Below are 23,494 nucleotides of genomic sequence, written 5' to 3'. Positions count from 1 at the left end.
GATGATGATGATGATGATGGCGGCAGTAGGAGGGACATTGACATAAGAGATGATTATGATGATAATGATACCATAGTGATGATGATATCAATGATTATTATTTATTATATTGTTTTTTATTTATTTATTCTTTCTTTATATACTGTAGGTACTTTCAGTACTGTTGCACTGATTTTAAAAGTGGAAAAATTTAGTGATGGCAATGTTGAATAAAAATCATGACATTTACAACATTCAATAGAAATACTGTCTTACCTTCAACAATGATAGCTGCATTATAGTTTAATTCCTTGAATATCTGATTGAGTGCCCACCTATAGTGACGAGCAATTTTATAATAACCTATAAACTTTTTATGCTGCACGGGCACTTTAATCTCACTTAAGTCAGGTTGCTGCAAAAAAAAAAAACAACAAAAAACGAAAGATAAATCCACATAATAAAGATAAAGAGGATAGACGATTTAAAGGATAAGAGGCCTTATGTGGAAATGAAGAGAAGAACGGAGGACAGATGCTAGTGGAGGAGTTGGCGGCCAAGAACCTGCCTGAAGGCAGAACACTAAAGAAGAAGAAATTCACATAATCACCAACATAGCACAATCTAAGGGAATGTTTAAGTCAAGAATAATTGAATTGTCATGTTTAATTAATGCACAACCATATGGTGTTTTTCAGGTGATCAAAATACTGAAAATTGGTAGAAAAAATTATTACTATCTATTATCTTTTTTTTTATATTATCTTTTTTTTTATATTGTTGGGCGTACCTCTTTTTACCATATGGTTACATATGTTTCAATGTACTGCGATATAATTCAGTGTGTACCGTCAGTTCAATGAACTCTATATACTGTGATATATTCATAATATTCAAGAATTATGTTTAGAATTTGTGGAAATGTATAGTGCAGTGGCAAGGCTTTGGACTTTCAATACATGTCACGACTTGGAGGCCGCCCTCAATGCTTGTGCTTTTGAGCAAGACACTTTATCTCGGTTTGCCTTTCTTCACCTCCTAGAGTATAAATTGGTACTTCGTTTCTGTAGGCGGTGAATGATTTGGAATAAAAAATGACTAGAAATACTTCACAGGGAGTAAAATATGCAGGAGAAAAAAGTTTGTAATATGCTAAAAAAATTTGAAAAAAATGAAAATAGAATGTTGCAAGACCATACCTTTATCAACCTTACTTTATCACCATAGCTTCGAATTACTTTTTCTGTTTCTGCATGCCCACAATCCTGACTCACTACAATTGGAAATTGTTTTTCTGATGGCCGATGCCTGCAAAACAGAAGATAAATTCATTATTAGCCATACCAATCTAATAGCGCTGCAATTTTTGTCTTCAATTTCTTATTTCTCATAAAAAAAAAAGACAAAAATAACTCACAAATTAATAATAAAAATACATATTGAGAATGACAAGTTGCATGTAGAGTAACACTTGTTCACTATATGTTACACAGTTGCTTTGGGTTAATTTATAAAATGTTACAATAAAATTTATAAAGTTATTGATTTAAAAAAAAAAATTACTATTTCCTTCATTTCAAACAGCAAGTAAAATTGTCAATTACAGTAGCGGATACACCATAGTGCTGCAATTTTCTGTTTTCAGGGATGTAGTTATGGTGGGCAGGGACACCCAGCTTTGAAGTTTTTCAACCAGTATAAACCTAAATTCATGGCCCTTCACCCACCCTTATTAACCCACTTTTCTATCCTAAAAAATTCACTCCTATTATTATTAAGTTTACCAGTGTTCTCACGCACCCACTTCAAAATGTCTATCACCCACCCATAGTTTTCTACAGCTACAATTCTGTGTTTTGTACAGTAAATCAGTTGTCTTTTGGTCAAATGGACAAAACAAAAATACAAAGAAAATTGTATTTATGTTTAACCTCTTAATATCTTAGGCGGAAATAATTAAGAAGGGTTTCTGTACTCCAGTGGAATGTGCAATATAAGACGACATCAATCAATGGGTTTGATGTATAGGAAACACATCAAGGAAACCAAACAGCCGACAGCTAAAACAACTACCTAAATGTGAAATAGAAAGATTATGGTAAACACAGAAATGCCTGCAAGTGTTGTCATCATGTGATTCAATTGGCAATAAAGGTTTGGATGTTGAAAGAAACTCAGGTTGTGGTTTTATTCTGTTCAGACATTTCAATCAATCTTAGAATAGGTTTTAAGTAGCTGCAGCATAAATGACTCATTAGGGTATATAGCCATAAACAGTATAGCAGAGCAAACATAACAATGAACATTCACAATACATGATAGATACTATGCCAAATTTCTGGTACTGTAGCTTAAGAAACCTCCCAAACCAACAGGTCTGGGAAAGGAATCTGAACCAAAGGGCTACCCCTCCAATCCCACATGACTGGTGTCAAAGGAGAATCTGATATAGAAACAGGTGCTTTTTTTAGAACATAACATGCATAACTGCACTCACATACTTTAGTTGGATGACAAAATATTTTTATTCGAAAACCAAAGTGGCACGACAACAGAATTTCTGTGCTTGTACAATGGGGGAAATTGCCACCTGATACCCGACGCATTGTCAGTGCAAAAAGTTTGTAGTCAATCCTATAATGCACCTGGGTCACAGCAGTGACCCCAAGAATGTGCTTTCCCTTTCCAGATGTTTCCTTTCTTTCACATAGTAGCTAGCCAAAATAATAAACTTGAACATCAATATTTACCTCTTCTTTCCTGAATATATACTCCCTGTATTAAAATAAATAAATTTCCTAATTATTTAATCTAATTTTAATTCACATTTAATCTATCATTTAAACAATGAAAGTAATTAGTTTTTTTAAAATTAAAAATAAGTATTAATTAATAAGATTAAAAATATGTAAATATAATTTCTATACTCTTTGCAAGACCCTATTTGGTTAGATAAATTAAGGTAAGTAAATTGGTGAAAACAATTTTTTTTTCATTTGCATCTTATTTGAATGATAATTTTTTAAAAGTTCAGATTTCACAAAATACAATGTATAAAATATTTAACAAATACAGTACTAAATGTAGATGCCAAGTTTGCAGTCCATCCTTTCCCTATTGCACCTGGGTCTGATAAGTGACCACATGAATCTTAAGCTTCCTTCTACTTAACATGGTTTCCTGTTTTCTCTGCATGTTCATCTTTAAAAAAGATTGAAGATGGACATTCTGTTTGCATTCAATGTGTCTGTCTTCCCTCATGTCAATGTGCCATATAATGTTCATTCTTCCCCTGTTTATAGTTTAGCCAATAATGGGTCTCCTGGGACGAATACGGCAACCATCAATGAGCATAATGTTCAGGTAATCGGTAACTTCTAGTGTTAATACATTCTCCGTAAAGCCTGTATTAGCAATTCCGATCTAGACACAGATATTGAAGTGCTGGTCAAAGCCCAACAACTGGTTTAAATGAGTGTTCAATAGTAAATCCAGTTTTTTGTACTGCTGTACTTACTACACACTTGAAAATTTGACTTATTTGTTTATGAACAGATGACATCTGGTAATTATTCACATCTTTTGTCCAGTCCTGGCACATATTTTTTTTTTTTAACTTTTATTTTTAACTAAAAAAAAAAAAACAAGCTAAATTTTTAAGATGTTGAATTAATTAAAAAAAAAAAAAAAAAAAACAGAGACAAAAGGCTATCCTAAAAACTGAAAAGAATTTTCTAAAGTTCTCACCTACCATATAAATTTCAATATAGACTATACAATTTAAAATCGATAATATAAATGGTACATTCCTATATTTATCCCTATTGTTAAAATGGAATCATCTGCACATAGGGCATAAATCACACTTGTATATTTTGTTCCATTGCAAAATGGCAGAAAAATATCAAAAGTATACTTGAAATAAATAGAAATGATGGATTACTCTGAAGGGTTCTTTAACAGCAGCCAGCAGAATTGATACAACTGTCATGCTGAAGCATCTGTTATGTCAATTTTGCTCAAATTGGATCATCTGACAGTTTTTTAAACAGATAAACTACTTTCTTATATAGTTGTACCAGTAGTTACAGAGAACACTGGTGAATTATGCAATGTTCTCTGACTATGCTGAGGCGAGAACTAATGTATGTGAACAAACCTGGATGAAAATGTCCTGTCCACTTCAGACATGTACTACTGTAAAAAGATACAGCATTACTGTACCTTGATGCTCCCTACTCAATGCAACCATTTAGAATTGCAAGGAAAACTGATGGAATTATCACTTAAACCTAGTATAAATAAAAAAATGTTCTCCCTGTTTGGATCAACTTAGTTCATTCATAGAGAAAATAGAACTATGGTTCATTGAACAGTCTTCTGTTAAATACTGTAGGTACCGTACAGAACCATGTAGTTGCAACTATCATAGTTACATGAAAAAGTAATACAACAATCATCCAAACAAACTGGATAGAAATATCAGACAACTACTATCTGAACTAGTATGAACAAAATCTATTCTGTCTGTTTGGATCAACTTGGATCATTGAATGGTCTCCTGAAAAGTACACTTTATCTTGGGACAAATATTTTACAGGTGCATGATCTTAGATGTGTGTATGTAAATTTATTGCAATGATCATCCAAAGAAACTGGAAAAAATTATATATTTTGCCATTTTGAATAAACTTGGATCTATCTTTAAGTTTCAGGGAAAAATGGTTGAATTATTCTAGGCATACATTCAAAACAATCTTATAGGTTACAGTTGCAATAAAATTGTGCAATTGTCTTAAGGTTACATGTAGAATTGGTTAAATTATTCTTAAGTCAATTTTTATTTGATTAATTTGACAAAGGGTAATTCTACCTATAGTCAAATTGTATCGATTGCATGGAGAATTAATTACATTAATTCTCCATAAATTTATGTAACTATCTCAGAATTGACTAGATGAAGCTGACATACATTGGCAATGAAAGCTTGTGAATAATTTTACTTTATAGTTAGTCACAGAGTGCTATGTCTATTTTTACAAATCTACCATCAATTTGACTAACATGGATGAACCCACCATATATTATTATAATTGGTGCAAATAGCACAAATAATTGATACCCATAGTGTTAAGAAATTTTACAACATCCAAACAATTAAGAATAATCACAATACCAAGGTTTCACTCAATTACTTTCCATTTATGTACCATTCAAATGTAATTAGGAAATTGTGAGCACAATTTCAAAGAAATCCTAATATATCATGCAATAAAATAAAATTTTAATTAGCAGACTAATTGAAAAGCACATTCCTCTGTGTTATGAAAAATTAAATATTATATCATCATTACTTACCGTAACAGTGTGTCTAAACTCCTTTTAACAGCAGTTGGTCTATTACAGGCTATCAATAACACAGGTAAAACAACTGATGAAAAACTATAATCATTTTTAATTCTTTGTTGTGGTAGATGGTTGTTGACAAGAACTGGTTGTTCCAAATGTTCTTTTTTATTAAGCTCTTCTAATTTTCTCTTATACTGTGAAATTTCTTGAACTTTTTTTTCTGTAGCAAAATAGACAGAAGAGGAAATTTTACTGATGTATTTTTTTTTTAAATTGGAAATAATAATTATTCATACATTTTCAATCTCTTTTCAAAAGAAAATATCAGAAATCAAATTTTTTTGTGTCAGTTTTTGCATTTAAATATAATCAACATTATGATTATTATCATAGACCAGATCATAAAATTTTTGATATTGTTTTTTCTAATTAAAGACCAAAAATGCTATAGACCATGAAAACACTGGTGGCAAAAGGGGTCTTTAATTGGAGGGAGACCTGTATTTTTCATTTAGAAATGATATGTTTACCTGTAGTTTATTGGAGGATCTGTTATTCGCATTGAAATCTTTGCATGTATCCTTCAAAATATATTTAGAAACTATCCATGCTTATACCTTAAACACTAATAAAATCAAAACCAATGATTATATTGAATTTCCAAAATGTCGGCAGTTGACAGTCTGATATAAAGTAATAATCAAGAGAAGGCACTTTTAAAATTAATTTCAGTTGATCTATTTAGCATGATTTCGGAGGCATCAAGTATCTTTCATTAAATTCATCGTATCTGATGAACGAGGCTTGATGCCTCCAAAAGCCAATACTAAGTCGTCTAAAGCTTGTTTTATCTGTCACTTGAAAGGGTACCGTAAACATTTTTCATTCAGTATGTCATCTGTATGTCATGTTGTATATTGTTTTCGGTGCAATAAAAAAGCTAAGAATATTATAACACTGAAGATAGACGATTTAGAGTTTATCGCTACAAATACTATTGCTTATTTAAAATTAAATAGTTGAAGAATCTTATCAGTTTGAATACTTTGGCAAGGGCATCATTGATCTCTGTCCATGTGTGTGCAATACGAACGACTGTACTGTAGTGATATACAGTACACCCACAAATTTAATATAAACTCAGTATCATTTAATATAAATTCAATATAAACAAAAAGATAAATAATAATGACAGTGCTTAAATATGTGTATCTAATTTTTTTTTATGCATGTTTAGCAGATTAAATCCTTTATCAGATCATTTCAGCAACAACACTTTTCTTCACTAAACATCAGGAAAACACACAACATACTGCGGCTTTGCAAGTGGGATTTTCACACCTACAGTATAGCAGCATGTGAGAATAAATATAGCAAGTCAAGTGTGATTTCAAATTACTCTAAAACTCCTGTCAATATGTATCTATGAATACTGAGGTAACTACTGTAAGAGATCAACAAAGCGGAATTTAATTTTAAAAAGCAACGTAGAATGTGAAGTGTCAATTTCAATCTTTTAACAAACTGAGCTGTGAAGATTTATGTGACAGCAATTAAAAAGCGTCCTTCTCAAATACTCAAAAACTTCATATCATTCAAAAATTCATAATGTTAAATTCTGCATGCAGTAATATCTATGGACAAAGATTGTATTTCAGTAGATAAGTCAAGAATTCTACATTTGTCCTCCTCAACTTCGTTAAAATTTTAGCGGAATATTATTTATTATTATCCTTTATTTAAAAATTAGGACTGGTTTAAGCCAAATAAAAAAAATTACTTGTTTCTCCCTCGCGCATCCATCTTCTCCGCCTCACCAATTTAAAAAAATTTTTGTTATCCCCTTTATTTTACGAAATGTACGAAAATCTAGCAAACTCACATCAGTAGAATTCTCGTGTTTGGGGATACATATGGTATGAATCATGTCTAGTGCTTCCTTCATTTGCTTTCAATGTGTCTGCTTGGTAAAAATGAGAAAGTAGTAGTTTTTTTCCATCAACCATCTTGGATTTGCCATCTCGGGGTCAAAAGAAAAGGTGCCCTCATTCTACTTTTTTCAAAAAATTCAGACTGAGAAACTACTTTTTTTTTTACTTGACCTTATAAATCTCTTGAACTTAGATTCTTAATTTCTTGTAATATGATATACATACCGTAATCATTTTTTCTTTTTGTTATGCACTACTATTTGTTAAATTTTTTTCTTGAAGTTTGAGCCTTGGTTTACTAAACAACGAATTACCAAAAAATAGATGGTATTGAAGTTAAATTACAATTATAGTCAAATTCCGAAAAATCTCCTTCAGGAATTATCCAAATCTGGTATTGATCTGTACCTAAAAAAGTATTAACTTGAAAAAAAATCTATCCTAGGATTGTTTTTCAAAAGTCCACAACCACTGCACACTTTTTCAAATTATATTTAATTCATTTTCAATTTATATTTCAATCTTTTTAGTTATTAATTTTTTTTTTATTTCATTGTTTAAAAACTAATTTAATTTTTCTGGATCCCTTTGGAAAGAAACCTTCAGGTTTAAAGGGTCATCGGTTTTTTTTTTTCTTTTTTCTGCTTTTGATGTGGTTCCTTTACTGATTGGTGATTTTTTTTTCTTTTCGTTTTTAGATGTGTAAAACTGTGTCTTTCTTTTCTTTTCGTTTATGTTTTGGAAACTGCTTTTTCTTTGTACGTGAATTTTTCCTGTAATTAATCATCCAAAATTAGCAAATATATTACACTGTTCTTCATTAGAACATACTTAAAAAATAATTTGAATGTATACTAACATCATTATTTTACCAGTTTTATAAATAGAATAATAATAGGTACTTACTTTGTAATAAAATTTCCTTTTCTTTATCAATATCTATAAGAAGCTGTTCATTGACCTGCATTTGGTCTTTCAATTCAGCTTGCAGACGAGCAAGCCTTTCAGATAATTGGGAAGCCGGCTACATAAAGGAAAAATAAACAACATTAAATAACAATAACGATGAGGTAGACAGTACAGGTAAACTGTACTTTACGGACTTTACCAGCGTTGAATAAACCATGAACTTTCGTACAGTAAACTCTTTCCTGTGATAACAATTTCACATAACACTTTCGAAGATGGATTTATTAAATCTATTTACTTTTTCCTTTACATTTTCATTTTACCTGGGATCAGTGTTTGAAATATTAAAACATTATTATTCCTCTGAATCTAGCAAATACTGTATAATCAAATGACTGCAGATCTTTACAGAATGAAATCGCACTTAAAAGTACCAGTCATAATAAAAACCTTACTACAGTACAGTATATCACATACTGTGAATACAATTTATACACGAAATACCTAATATAAGAATTAAATACTTGGATGCACCTTCATTTGATCGTGTTGCCACTGATGTACAGTATAAAAGTGTAGTTCATAACTTATTAACACGTTGGCTGCCAGCGACGATTATACTCGCTCACAGGGTGTTGCTGAGGGCGCGTATACTCGTCAAATCGGGGGAAACATTCTAGAGTTTATAACTTCTTTATTATACATTTTAGAACCACAGACTCAACGGCTGGTAGTTCGGGGAAGATACACCTAGACGATAACGTACAAATGACATGTATGTCTGTTGTGTTATGTTGCCGGTAGTACACTCGAGCGGTACAAGTGGGGGCGCTCTTTGGACATATACCAACCCATGCAAAAAGCGGACGAGATAACTCGCACTTGGCATAGTCAATAAAAAATTCTATCACAGTGCCATCGACGAGTATACTCGCCCCCTAATATTTTCCCGCCAGTTTATTAGACACTTCATTTTGATGACATATGACTAGATAAAATTTCAAAAAAGTATGTTTGTACATGTAAACTTGTTTGGCACACGGGAAGGAACCTTAAAAAAAGGTCTGGCAGTCAACGTGTTAACAAGACTAATATAATAAATTGAGAGTACTTTTATCTACAAATATTAATAAAAATTAAACCAAGACAGTAAATCCAAACAAATTTGAGAAGCAATAATAAAGTGTAATAAAAAAAATCATAAATTCATAGATATCGTCCTTGTAGCTTTACAGCTAAATTGCGACTAAGTATAACAAAATATCAGTCACGTTGTTTACAGTATAGTTCTACAGAAAGTTCCTTACACACCATCTGTTTTACTAGCAAACGCTAACCTCGTCGTCGATACTGTTGAGTGCAAGCCACAGTATAAATTACTTTCCAGTGGATGTACAGTTTTCTTTATCATATCGTATTTGTACCATGTAAACTTAATTTACACAGTTTGGTGTACCTTCCCCATAATTGCTATAAAGCATAATGGTTGATTTCCATATAGTGTAATACTTGAGAGGCTAGTGTGTATACACATGCCCATTTCATCACTCCATGGACTCATTCATCAGCCTCTTTACAGTAAAACCTACAAAATTACACCAGGAGGCATAATAAATCGCATTCAGTATGCTTTTCTGCCTGGGTATATGCAAAATGGGGATAAAACAGGCCAAGAACTCTGTCTTCAGTTCAATGCTCATAACTGTAAAGCATGCTAATGCTAGCATGTATACCAGGCTTTATTTTAACTTTATTCTATTTACATCCAACTTCTAAAAAGTCTGCTGGACAACTGACCCATTAATGGACAACTCAGATACCTGTAGCATCGTATGACGCAGCCTGACGTGATTTATCATCAGGGCAGCCTTTAGGTTGTCATGAGAATATTAAGCATGATTATTATACTATGACATTAAACATTAATATTCTACGACCCGACTATACTTACCGCAGACCTATCGCGTCAGCGTTCAACTCACACAGACCCAATGCGACAACAAACCATGTCATGCTGCATCGTACGACGCTGATTTAGACTTAAGTTTGATTTACAAAGGATTCTGGATTCTACATAAAAATTTATCCAGATCTAATTTAACCAACCATCCCACCTCCTCCACCCACTGATCTCTACTATAATAGCTGGATTGCTCATTGGCTGCTTTTAGTGAGGCCACTGATGCCATGTTGGAGGGCTTCAATGACGTATCAGTTTAGACAGTTTTCCTTTGGCATTTGATTAATTAAATTATTGTTAAAAATAAAGATTCTTGTAAAACTTTTAAATAATAATTTAAATTGAATAAAAATTTTTTTTTAAATCATCGAACCACTTGACGTGACTGTTTATGCAGTTTAAAAAAGCGCAAAGCAAAGTTATTTGCGCTGTTAGTGATCGATGTCACTATAATAACGCGACTTCGCTAGTGATTTTGTAAACTGCATAAACAGCCGCTTTGAGTGGTTAGAGGATTTGAAAAAAAATTCTTATGTAAATTTAATTTTATTATTGAAAAATATTGCAAGAATCATTATATTTAATTAACAATAATTTATACAAGGCCCTTAGGCACTCCAACATGGCGTCAGTGGCCTCAATTTTTTTCTGTACAATGATTGGCCGATGATCAATCCAGCTATTATAGTACAGTACTGTAGAGGTCAGTGGCCCCACCCAGAGAGTTTGTACACTTTTTTTAACATAACCAACAGCTTACAATACATGCCTTATTCAAAATAACCAACTATATACCATTGAAACTTATATTTCGGTCTTCAATCTGAAACATAAGAAGCAATCGAACTGAACCAGGGATCAAAGGTCAGAAGCAATCTCCATGGTTGAATGCACACAGTGCCACAATGGTTACTACCAGTTCTGCTGATTGATTGACTGCTATAATAAATTATCTTTCAAGACAAAATGTTGTCATTGCCCTTTTGTGTCTTGCAATCCTTGGCCTAAAGGCAATATAAAAACCTCTAAAATAATGTTAAAAAAAAAGAACAGAGGATTCATGTACAATCATTAAAATTAAACATTTTGTGATAAATGTTCATGAATATTTTTTATCATGGTCATCATGTTTCCTGGAAACAATCCTCTACCTCTTGGGAAATACAGTATGAATCAGTCTAAAGTGGGGAGAATGGGTTGGGAAAACATAAGTTCATAATTTTTAGGTGCGAAGATGTCAATTTTCAATGTCAGAGATCAATAAAAACATCCTCTTGAAAATCAATACCAAATGCTATAAACCATTAAATGTTACTTTGAATCAATTTAAATATTTCTGTATAGATATTTCAGGATATTGAGTCAGTAATGTCAGGAAATAGTAAAGTGTTGTTTTGTCTGTTCCATTTGTGACCTTTAAACTGCTCCTAATGCTTTGGTCAGTACAGTCTGTAAATCATTAATATAGGTCTGCCTACACATTAATGCTATCATAAAGATAAAATGGGTTGAATGAATTTTTGTATTACTCTAATGGGAGGAAGTTAGAAAAGGCATTATGTTTCTGTAGTGGCCAAACAGTTAAATTGATACTGTTAATAATCTGGACATAAATTAAACAAGTAAGCATATTGCATTGCACTAAACTCATATAAATCCTATTGAATGTGTGAGAATTCCAACTAATGCTGTCATTTTGACAAGGTGTGCTAGTTATATCTGTTCTGTTCTGTTCATCCCATAGTCAAATTGACCGTTGGGGCACCGCAGATGACCTGGCAATCAGTTCTTTTCATCACTCTTGATCCTCTGTCTTTCGTAGTGTCTCGCTGTCCATTCTCTGATGTTGTCTTCCCATCTCTTTTTCTGTCTACCTTGTTTTCTGCCTCCCTGCACAATTCCTTGCAGGATTGTGTTGGCAAATCTGGATGATCTTGATACATGTCCATACCACTTTTCTTTTCTTTACAATGGTCAGCAGATCTTCGTATGGCCAAATCGTTCGTCTTTACTCTGTTCCTTACAGTACCTTTTCATTTGTGATGCGGTCTTTATATGAGATGCCAAGAATCTTTCTAAAGAACCTTGTTTGTTTTTCTTGTTTTATATACATGATCAATATTAGAATCTAAATTTTTCCAAGTTGCTATTAGTTCCCATGCTTTTCATCTTGTATTAGCTAAAACACATTTGTAATCTGGACTTTTTTTTTTGGAAAAAGAAGTAGATATTCCTATTTATCACAATAACAAAGGTTATTTTAAACTGATAATTGAGATAGAAACGTTTCTCTTATCATTGGGTTTTATTCCAAGTAACAAGTAAAGGATAAACAATCCACCAAGAGAAACTGTTGTTAGCCTACTGGACACAAAATTGTTTCTATGCACATCCCATATATTTTATGGGCCTCGTTTCTACTGCCACAGGAAATTGTTCTTTGAAAGAACCATGTCTAGAAATCCTGTTGCTTAAGCCGATAGAAACATACCCAAATACACCCAGTCACACTTCTAGGCCTACTGTCAGGCCAAAGACAGCCAATGATACTCATTGCTTAAGAGCGAGTGAATAAAGGATTTTATTTGGCGAAGCAATAGAAATATATGTGTTATCATCACCATCATCATTTCAGCCATTTTCAGCCCACTGACTCTAAGGCGAAGAAGGGTCTCCCGAAGCTGAAACCGTCTACTTCTGTCCTCTGCAATTCTCATCCCTGACATGCCAGCAAGTCCTACAATTTTATCTCTCATTCTGGTTTTGGATCTTTCCCAAAGCCATTAAGGAGGTCATCCATAATTTTTAACAAGAGTACAAAACATACTTTTTCTGTTATCCCCCTCTCTCCCCCCGAAAGATTACACAATAAAATGTTGATTTGTGTCATTTTGAGATCAACATTTTATCTTTTTCATAAAAGGGTACTTATGCTTACACTTTCAACCACCACCCCCACCCACCCTAAAGCGTATGTTTTGTACTCTTATAACCTGATAATATAATTTTTAGTATTTGGCTATACATGATACTTATAGGACGTCTCAATACTTTATTCTAAGTGGATTTATGAAACCATAAGAAAAGTACCTTTAAATCAGTTAATTACATCACCCAACAAGTGACCAAATATGGTGAAAAAAACCAGCATGTACGCATATGGACAAAAACTTTAATGTTCAAATTTTGTCACCTAGTGAGTATAAAATTTCTATTACTTAATCTTAGTGGGAACGTGGGTGTGTGGTTGTAAAGTGCATAAAAGCTTCTGTCTTTCTGTGTTGTATGTATAACTAACATTTTTTAAATTGTTATTGTTAACATTTATTATGTTTAATTATAATTATTCATTTTCAATAATACTTAAATTCCCAAACATCAGAAAGGAAGCTGAACTTATTTTAAAAGTATATAGAAAATTAACACTTTTATTTATAATATTGTATGAGATCTCCATGAACATGCAGTGCTCAAGCTAGTGCATTTTGATTATAATCTCTCAGAAGCCCTTTAAAATATGGGTTTTTATGCTCAGTTGTTAAAATTTGATCCCATAGGATCCGCCTTGTAGAGTTGGGCAGCCCATCTCTTAGTCATGGAATATTCCTTCCATCGCACTATTAATGTTTACTTTTCTATCATTTTTGATTCGTTTTTTTTCCCCCCTTTTTTTTGTATCTTTTCTTAGTATTTTGTAAAATTTTGCTTGTTATTTGGGTACACCACCAGATGGTGTGTGCCACTGATACAAGAGTGTTCCAATAAAGTTCAGTTCAGGTGGATTCAAGGTCTGGATTATGCTCAGTTGTTAAATATTTGATCCCATAGGTGGATTCAAGGTCACTAGATCCATACCACAAATCCACACTGAATCAACAAAAAACAAAGTAACTGTATTGACCAATATTACTTCATTTAATTTTAAATTAATATTAACTGATTAAAGTACTCAGTAAAAATGTTTTGTATGAATGTTTTTCTAGATGAAATTGGTCCTGGAAATATAGTTATAAGGGCACATTCACACTCAACCACCATCTCCCTACAATAATAGAGTAAGCCCTCCCTCCCTGATCCTACATAATGTATTCTCCAAAAATGAATGAATCTACTGTACACACTTAAGGCCAGACACACACCAAATCCACCGGCAGCAAATTTGCCCACGGTTTGAGCGCTTGGCTGATGCCATGCTGGTTCAATTTTAACGTCAGTAATAGTCTGAGTAGATCGTCATTTTTTTTATTGTCAAATGTGTTGTTGCATCTAGATCTCATTGAATTACATCAGCTGCAGATTTATAGTAGCGGTGTGTGGAAGGTGTTAAAATATAAATATATATACAGTATGAATATCAGTTACAGTATACTGTAGCATTAATGCAGCATTTAAAGTGCCATTGATATATGCTATCTTCTCTCCTAATCATAATTTGATTAGGTTTCTTGGATTTCATTTAAATTCTTCGGCATAAATCAAATAAAGCACTACAACAAACTCTAAATTGATTTACGATTGATTCTGTGGTTAAAAAGCTAGAAGATCTAGGATAACATTACCTTGGACTAAAGGCATGTACAGCATCAGATAAAAAAATGATCATTAAGTAAAATACAGGAAACTTGCTCAATACTGTATATTCTGGTGTATAAGACGAGGCTTAAAATTAGCAAATTACGATTGAAAAACAGGGGGTGGTCTTATAAATGCAACACATACATTTTTTTTATTTTTTAATCATATTCATCTTATATGTGCAATGTCCATAACATACAAGTTTGCTACTAAAATGAAGCTACTATTAACTATGTTATTGATAATATGTGTCCCTGTAATAAAACAAAAATTGGAAATACAAAAAAAACCTGTAAGTACAGTATGAATGAAAGCAATTTTAAATGAAGGGAAAAAAGGTTTTGGTGAACACTTAGAAGTCCATAGAATAGTACTATTTGGAAAATTAGCCCTACATTAGGCTCCATTTTTAGTAGCTTGATGCACAACCAAGATCATAAAAGAGCAGCAAAAAGTTGGAATTCTGAAGGTAAAATAGGGAGGTGGGGGGGGGGGAAAAGGGGGGGGGGGGGGGGGGGGTCGTCTTATATACCCAACATACAAAGATCATCCAAAATCTTCTCAAACCAAACTTGGGGGTCGTCTTTCGCGGATCACCTTATACGCAAGAATATACGGTAATTGTAGGAACCTGGTTTACCATTGATTTCAATGCGTACCTAGTATATGAAAATATTCAGTACGTAGTTTATAATGCACATAAACTCAAATGTCACACATCATCAAAATACCCAATGGTAAAATAAAAATCCTGGTTTCGTAAGTAATTTACTATCATGAATATTACTTTAGCTTCACTGGTTTGTTTTCATTCAAATCTTTTTTTAAATGTATGTGTAACAAAAGTGAATGTAATGATACATTGTGATCTTAAATTTGATGATCTTCAGGATGGTGCAATATAGTAGTTAGTGTTACAAGATAGCTTAAGGCATGCTTAAGGCTTGAATATACAGTATTCTAAGAAATCGTTAACATCAATTTACAGTAGAATTTATTTAGAGTTGCAACACAACAACGGATTAAACATAGGAAAATCCATATATTTCAGAGTGTAAGACATAACAATTATGTATGCCAAGAGATCTTTAAAATACATTTTCCATTAATTGCTTATTGTTACATCCTCCTACTTCCCCTACTAACACTTTTTTTATACTGTAGAGTTTCTCATGCTACTAAAACTAACTTACAGAATATGTCAAAAAGTGATTTTCAGTAGCTGGTTTGAGTTTGCAATAGGTTGTTTCTCTCATAATATAATAGAGCTCTATAAAAAGAACATTAAATTAAGATGCAAGTTGTAATTTTGTATACTACTGTATATACATTTACCTGTAGTTCATCACTCTTAAACCCAATATTCATAAACAGTGATCAACTATGAAAATGTTTTAATTAATTATGGTCAGATGTCCACTCATGGGGATAGCAATCTTCAATCAATAGCTTACAATTCCATAAATAACTTTATTATAACAAATAATAATAATCAATTTCAAGCAATATAAAAAAGGTGCTATCGATTCCATTCCATTACTCAGTTGTGGAAAGCAGGTCTATATTATATATCATTGATGATTGTATGCTGCTAAATCACACCAAACGATTCTTTAATGAGAATTCTCTTCAGATGGTCATTCATCATAATGCGCTAGCATACTTATGTGTAATTACATCAGAGTGAAAGATAATATACAGAATCACAGTCTGACGATTCTATTTCATTTCCGTCTGGACAGGCAAAAAGGGTTTTCTATTTATCAGGTTTTTTACATCAAACTTTTTTTTTTATATACAATACAGTACCATGCATGTATTGAAAGCCAGACTCTGGAGAAATCATTTTTTTTTATATGTTATACTGTACAACTGATTTTTCTAAAAGCATAAAAATGCATATCCACCCTTATTTTCACCTTCTTCCCTCAGTTTTTAATTATTCCATTAATCTGTATTACATTAACTGCTAAGTTTTTTTGTCAAATAGTTGTTTGTGTCTTAGAAAAATCAGTTGTAAAACATATCAACAAATTTGTTTTTCCCTCCGGAGCCTGGCTTTAAGATTAAGTTTGGGATCATCAATGCACCCCAACCTAGTTTCTTATAAGAATTTTGATTTTCGAAAATGGTAATATTTTGCCAGGACTGAACTTAATCAATGAACCACAGTCATTCAAGCTGAGGATGATGAATTGAAGACTAAATTTAGAACAAGTACTACATTCATTATGCATTTTATTTTATGCTGTATCGCCTGTACCAGGTATATTATATAATCAACAGAAAATATGTGAAAAAGCCATTGGATATGGAGGAAATATTGTACAAAATCCTGAAGCATTTTAAAAATGTCATTACTTTGCTGAAGAAAACACTTATAAGATTAAGAGTTAACTCAGGAATACTAGTGAGCTAACATCAATGCACTGGCTGCTTCAAAATCAAATCATTACCATACCTAATACCTAACCACAGTAGTAAAATTCAGCTATTTTGACATCCAGGTTTTGGCGCAAAGGTCCTTGAAGCAAAATTCACAATTTTTATATTGCAAATTACCAGGTCCATGATACGATGCTAATCCAGACAATTCTATAATATATTAATGCTCTACATATTTATGAATGATTTGTATTTTACATATTTCTGTAAAAGTCCTATAAGATAGCTGATGCAATATTACATTAATACAAATTTTAGTATTACTATGCAAAATGGGAGAGGAAGTTTTTCTACACAAGGACAGCAAAATTTAATCCAAGCTTGGTGGTATTTTTACGAGAACATGCAAACATTTCAGGGTAATCAGATACAAATGCTCATTTCCATCTCAAATACTTCGCAGACATATGCAGTTGCAACTACAAGACGGCACAGTATTGATACGCATTGTACATTCACGCATACTGAATCATATTTTGAAATTACAAGAAAAAAAAATCCAACTTGAATCATCATCTCAAATTTTGAATGCAATCATTAGAAATACTTTGTAAAATTTTATTCTACTAAAGTAAATTTAAATATAGTAATATAACACTAATATAAACCTTTTACTACTGGTATCAAAAAATCATATTTCATATGAGCACATTCTAGGTTAATGTAGTAATTCTAAGTTGAACTATATCACAAGACATTTCAAGAAAAGATTACAGATTTCTTATAATAGTCATGCACCATGCACACTGCTCGGGACATTGGACACGCCATTTGATTATTCATAATCCAGGTGTCTATCCTGCGACGTGCAAATGTTGCAAACGGCCGTAATTCATTGTAGAACAAGGTGAGATGTTGGAGCAGTGATATAAATTAAACATTCAAAGCATAGTAACTTATGGTGTTTTCCTGTGCCTACAGTAGAGTTTCGGCCTAATGGTTAAAGGTGCTTGTCTTTCAATCCCTCAGTCTCGAGTTCAAATCTTGTCTTATCAAGCCTCAAGTTAAACAAGACTTAGTTTTGTTGATCATCATGTGTAGGCCTATAGTATGTACTGTATTCATTTGTCTTGTGAAAGGAATGGCCACTAACACTGTACAAAAACACATTAAGGGCCTGTTTCTACTGTTCTACTTTTTTCTCTCAGTAGAAACGGGACCAGTTCGAAAACAGAGATGTAAAAGAATTGATTAAAAACACACAATGAATAGCGTGTTTGAACTGCAAAGAACCCATTTTGGCTGTGCACTATTTAGCTGCAACACAAAAAGCAATTACAGCAGGTGAGATGTGACCTCCAGGTCAAACCACTACAAAGCTAGATCGTATCATGCCTGAACTTTCAAAATGATTAGTGCTTTCTTTTATGTCCTAGGCCTACAAACTAAAACATCAACAAACATGTGGAGCTACGAAATTACTCCTTTTGTAATAATTTTGTGGGGAATATTGGACCCAGGCTTCTCCGCTCTTTCGAGTCTACCGTTGTCCTCACTTGTTGTGCCAATAAGCACAGCCAAAAGCATTCACTTTCTTTGCCGCACACCGTATCCTCCTCGACATCATGACGTAAAATATATTCTCTTGTTGGTGAGAAAGAACTATACAGTTTGGAAAACGTGTTATATAAAGAAAATGGTGACGTAATTTCCGCAGTTGCAATGCTGGCAGGCTGTCTGGGCACTCATTAAAAAAGCGTTTAAAAAATCTATTATTTTGTTTATCAATAGAAACACGCCCTAAGTTTGCTATTGGTAATCCTTGAACTATGAGGAACCTAAATGAATAAGAATTAAAAACAATAATTGCAGCTCGAAAGGGCCTTGAGAAACAATATCTGGTTGTATTCACCTTTCCTTAATGAATTTATTAATATATGCAGCAATAAGGTAGGAATACTGTATGCAAACAGAATGCATTAAAATTTAAATTGTTGTTGGACAATCACAATGGCAATTGATGCTGGACAGAGACTGCCACAGTAGCCAGTAGTATCATCATAATGTATTAATATTTTCTTCATTCCATTATTTTAGTTAAATATCAGCCCCATAGTACAATAAGCCATTTTAACTGCGCATGCCTGTATCCAAGGTCAATCGAGGTCCATCAGCATAAACCTACTTTGTGTGTATGTTTGTTAATCTCGATTGACCTTGATAAGGGCATGCACAGTTCAAACTATGAAATGCCTTATTACTATTGCGGTGTGAACCATAATTGTTATATTCCCCTTTTTGTTGGGTGTGAGTGTGTATTATGAGATGCTTACTTTATAAAGAAAAAAAAACCCAAAAAACTGCTTTATTAATTAGCTTGTAATTGATCCACATTAAAAAAAAAATTAATTTGGTGAAGATTAAAACTGTATGCAATAAACAAAATTCTTCTCTACCGATAATGCGCTGCGAGTTGTTAAAATTAAGCCAATAGAGGTGCTGTTTGTATGCAAATTAGTTCCTAGCCAAGTGATAGTGAGTGATCGAACAGCCATTTTCGTTGTCATCAAGATGTGTTAAGAATAATATGGTGGTGCTAAGAATGTGACAGGTGGATTAAACAGTGTGTAATCATTGTGAACGTCTTATGTCATGTTTTGAAAGACTGCATGTATCATACAGTTGTACTGTAGAAGTTTATTCTCTATGATATATGTTTAATTTTAATATCAAAACTATGTTGTATGACCTCATGTACAATACTACACTGTATATCTGAAAAATAATATCAACAAAATTCAAGATCCAATTTTTCTTTTAATTATAATTATACGATATTAAACCTTGATCTGACTTGATCCAACTTTCTCCAGTATTATCCAATCAATTCCTTGGCTCATGAAAATGTATATGTAAATACCCTTGGTATACTGTAACTACTCTATAGTTAAGTACAGCAAGTTCATTTTACTGTGTTTTCCAAGAAACTTAGCTTGTGATTGATTCTGTACATCTGATACATGATGTTAATTTTCCTATATTATTTTTTCATTACTCTGAGCTTTGAATCTAAACTTACAATTTATTAAAGTATTAACCATTTTAATGTCAAGGATTTATGAGCTATGGAACAGTTCAATGAGATTAAAATATAGAAGTTTAATTCATCAATATATCAGTTACCGATAATGAAACTAGAATATAGTGAAGATTTGTTTTGAAGTTTCTTGTGGTTAATTTTAGATCTTATTCATAATGATAATTGCCAAATTAATGATTCTTTTTATTGAAATGAATACTTTGAAGGTTTCCCTTTTCAATCATTTTCTGTATTTTTAGAATATCTACCATAAAAAAACCATTCATTTTATCAAATATAATCACTATTATTTTATTTTTATAATAAATTGAACTTTATGAATTATTATTTTCATCATTTTTTAGTTGTAAATTGTAATATTTTTTCTAGTTGTAATTTACCTTTAGATAAGCATCAGGCTATATTTATTAAGTTAAATATTTGTAATGCTTTGAAATATATAAAATTAAACAAACAAATAAGGAAATATTAAATGAATGCTTTATGCATAAATGAAAAGATGAAAGATATAAATGAATAAATGAATAAGTAAATAAATTATGAATAAATAAATTAATGAATAAATTAATACATGAATATATATGTAAATAAAAGAATGAATGAATGAAAAAATATAGAAATGTACATTCTGTGTGAAATACAAAAACCTCACAATTCACAACATTATCAATGCATATCAATATTGTTTCAAGTTAACATTTGATTAAACTTTCAGCTTAACCATCTGCACCAGAAATATACAGGTACTACAATATCTTACAGAATTAGTAGTAAAACTCATCGGTACACTTAATTTAAGTGCTGAAATCATTCTTCAAAAACTATGGAACAACTGTAAATTAGAATTTTGGGTAAAGGTATTGGTAGTGAGATGCCTTTCCAATGGTGAGTGCAAATCCTGGGTTCCATTCCTGAAAGATGCCATAATGCTTTTCAGAACCAACAATATATACCTTTCCTTGACTCTCATAAAGAGTACTACGTCAGTGACATTAAAACACCTCCTGACACCCCTTCATTACTATGCAATGCTAGACAAGCAGTCGATACAGCTAAGTGCCTTGTACAGTTTACACAGCCTCTTCAACTGACACTCTTATACCCGATTCACACGTGAAGTTAAATTTAACAAAAAGTAACAAATTGTAACCGAGCGATCTCCCGAGTTATTCCTACCGAGATAAAAAGCTTTCACACGTGTCTGTAAGGTAATGCCAAGGTCGTGTAAAATTTATTCAGTGTTTATTCAATGAATCATTTTTTCCCCTACTGCGATATAGGTCTAGCCTAGGTCTAGTTGAGAACCCCTGTCACAGATGGACTGCTGAACTCACCATCACAGTAAACATTCGAAGCAATCAATGCCCTTAACAACTGCTGTACTACTACTACTACTAAACTAGGCATAGCTTCCGACGTTTCTGTCGACTCTTGTTAATACTATACTAACACCATCCCGACGTTCATTTTATGTATATCTCCTTCTTCTTCTACCATTACTAATTAACATCAATAACAAGGGTAATTCATTCATCATTGAGAAAAACTAGGCCTATCTATTTCTAGTGGATCAGAATCGTCTGCAGAAAGCAGAAAATTCAAAGAACCCTGTGAAACACAGTAGATTGTTGTTGTTGTAGTGTTGAAATCCCTGCGCATGCGCAGATCCATCCATGCTACATCTTGGAAGCTTTACCAGCCTCAGCGAGGCTATTAAAGATTACCAAGACGTTCCGAGATTTTACAAGGATATTACACGGAGGTACTTTCACACGTGCCGTAAAATGTTACTTTTGGTTACATTTTGTTACATTTGGTAAGATTTTTGTACGTGTGAATCGGGTATTACATAACTCTACACCACTGTATCTTTATTTTTATTTTATGCTGTAAACTTACATTGACAATTATTATATATAGCATAACTATTATGTTTTTGTATTTTAATAGGATTTTTTAGTATAGGTTTTGATACACCAGTTGAACAACCTCTGCAAAACTGAGGCTAGCTGTAGCTCTAGTGGAATGACCACTCGGTAGATAGTTGCTTAGTAACGTAGAAGTGTCACATGGTACCGTGATGTAGCGACGTCTGAATCATAAGCTCTGTCATACTCCACTTAATTTTATTTGTTAAGAATACTAGTCCCTTGGTAAGCACAGACTTACTGAACAGCAGACTTGAATGTGGACACTCAAGATGTTGCTGTGATAATGTAATGAAAGACTTGCTGTGCTAGTTTAGAACTAAAACAGCATTCCTAGCACTTACAAGTATTTGTCAGTAAATATAGTCTTCTTTCAATTATGAGGATCATCTTCAATAGTTGAATGTTTAATAAATTATAATAGAAAATTCACTCACCTGTTTGTCTTTTCTTTTGGCTCCATAAACAAAAAAGTAATATGCACCCATGTTCCAGCATAGAAAAAGTAATATGCAAACTGTTAGGAAAGTTCTATGTTTCTTCATTGTGAAATGTATATTGGCCACTGGTCACTGGCCACGGGTCATCGACGTATACAATTTGTGGAATGTTGATAAATTAGAATGCTACTATTCGTCATACTCCTTTAATACAATGTCACCTGCAATACAAACATTAATGACAATGTTGCGTTATTCTGTGAAGAGTCTATATTTATAAAATTTCTAAACAATAAAAGAGAGATATGATACTCTAAGGAGGAACTCAACCTTCATTTTTATGGGGCACAAGAATTCCACCTTCATTTCTACAGGATGCAAAGGTCTACTTCACTTTGAAGAGGGAACATGTACTTCATCTTTATTCCTAAATGGCAGAATGACTTCACTTTCTTCTACAAGGCATAAGAATTCAACTTCATTTTTAGAGTGAACAAGAACCCCACCGTCATTTCTGATGGACACAAAAACTTCCCTTCATTCCTGGAGGGCACACAGACATTACTTTCAGTTCTTACAGTAGAGGGATACAACACTCCACTTTCATTCCTAGGACAATCCTCATGTTCAGTAAGAGAGGTTAACTCACACTCTTCAATATGATCAACCATTCCTAAATCAGGGGCGGGTTTGGGGGGTGCCCCACCACCCCCCAACTTTTGGAACGAAAAAAAAGAAAGGAAGAAAAAGAAAAAAATTGATTGCCCAAAACGCCTCAGAGGTTATTTTTGGGCGTGTAGAACACTAAAATTTTGTGGGGGCCCCTAGGAGAGTATTATCTCGATCGGCTCCAACTTTTGGACATCTCTGGATCCGCCCTTGTAAATTTCAATCAAACTTAACATCTGACTACGTAATCAGAATGTATAATTTAATAT

The 23,494-nt window shown here is 32.7% G+C and overlaps 1 protein-coding gene across 1 annotated transcript in view; it reads right to left on the bottom strand.

The window, feature by feature from the left end:
• The window catches only part of LOC117107996 (alpha-1,3-mannosyl-glycoprotein 2-beta-N-acetylglucosaminyltransferase-like), a 54,849-nt gene that overhangs the window by 12,671 nt on the left and 18,684 nt on the right, over positions 1-23,494 (bottom strand). Inside the window, exons 2-6 of the mRNA XM_033249813.1 lie at positions 22,554-22,777; positions 8,166-8,283; positions 5,338-5,548; positions 1,179-1,287; positions 256-394 (exon numbers count right to left, since the gene is read on the bottom strand). Coding sequence (XP_033105704.1) covers positions 256-394; positions 1,179-1,287; positions 5,338-5,548; positions 8,166-8,283; positions 22,554-22,661 — 685 coding nt within the window. The 5' untranslated portion in view covers positions 22,662-22,777. The remainder of the gene's footprint in view (positions 1-255; positions 395-1,178; positions 1,288-5,337; positions 5,549-8,165; positions 8,284-22,553; positions 22,778-23,494) is intronic.

Source organism: Anneissia japonica, unplaced genomic scaffold (genome assembly GCF_011630105.1).
Source record: "Anneissia japonica isolate Jap-2015-1 unplaced genomic scaffold, ASM1163010v1 scaffold287960_len3192837_cov198, whole genome shotgun sequence".
In the NCBI taxonomy this organism is placed as follows: domain Eukaryota; kingdom Metazoa; phylum Echinodermata; class Crinoidea; order Comatulida; family Comatulidae; genus Anneissia; species Anneissia japonica.
The sequence above is the reverse complement of the archived record's forward strand: the minus strand, read 5'-3'. Positions and strand labels throughout refer to the sequence as shown.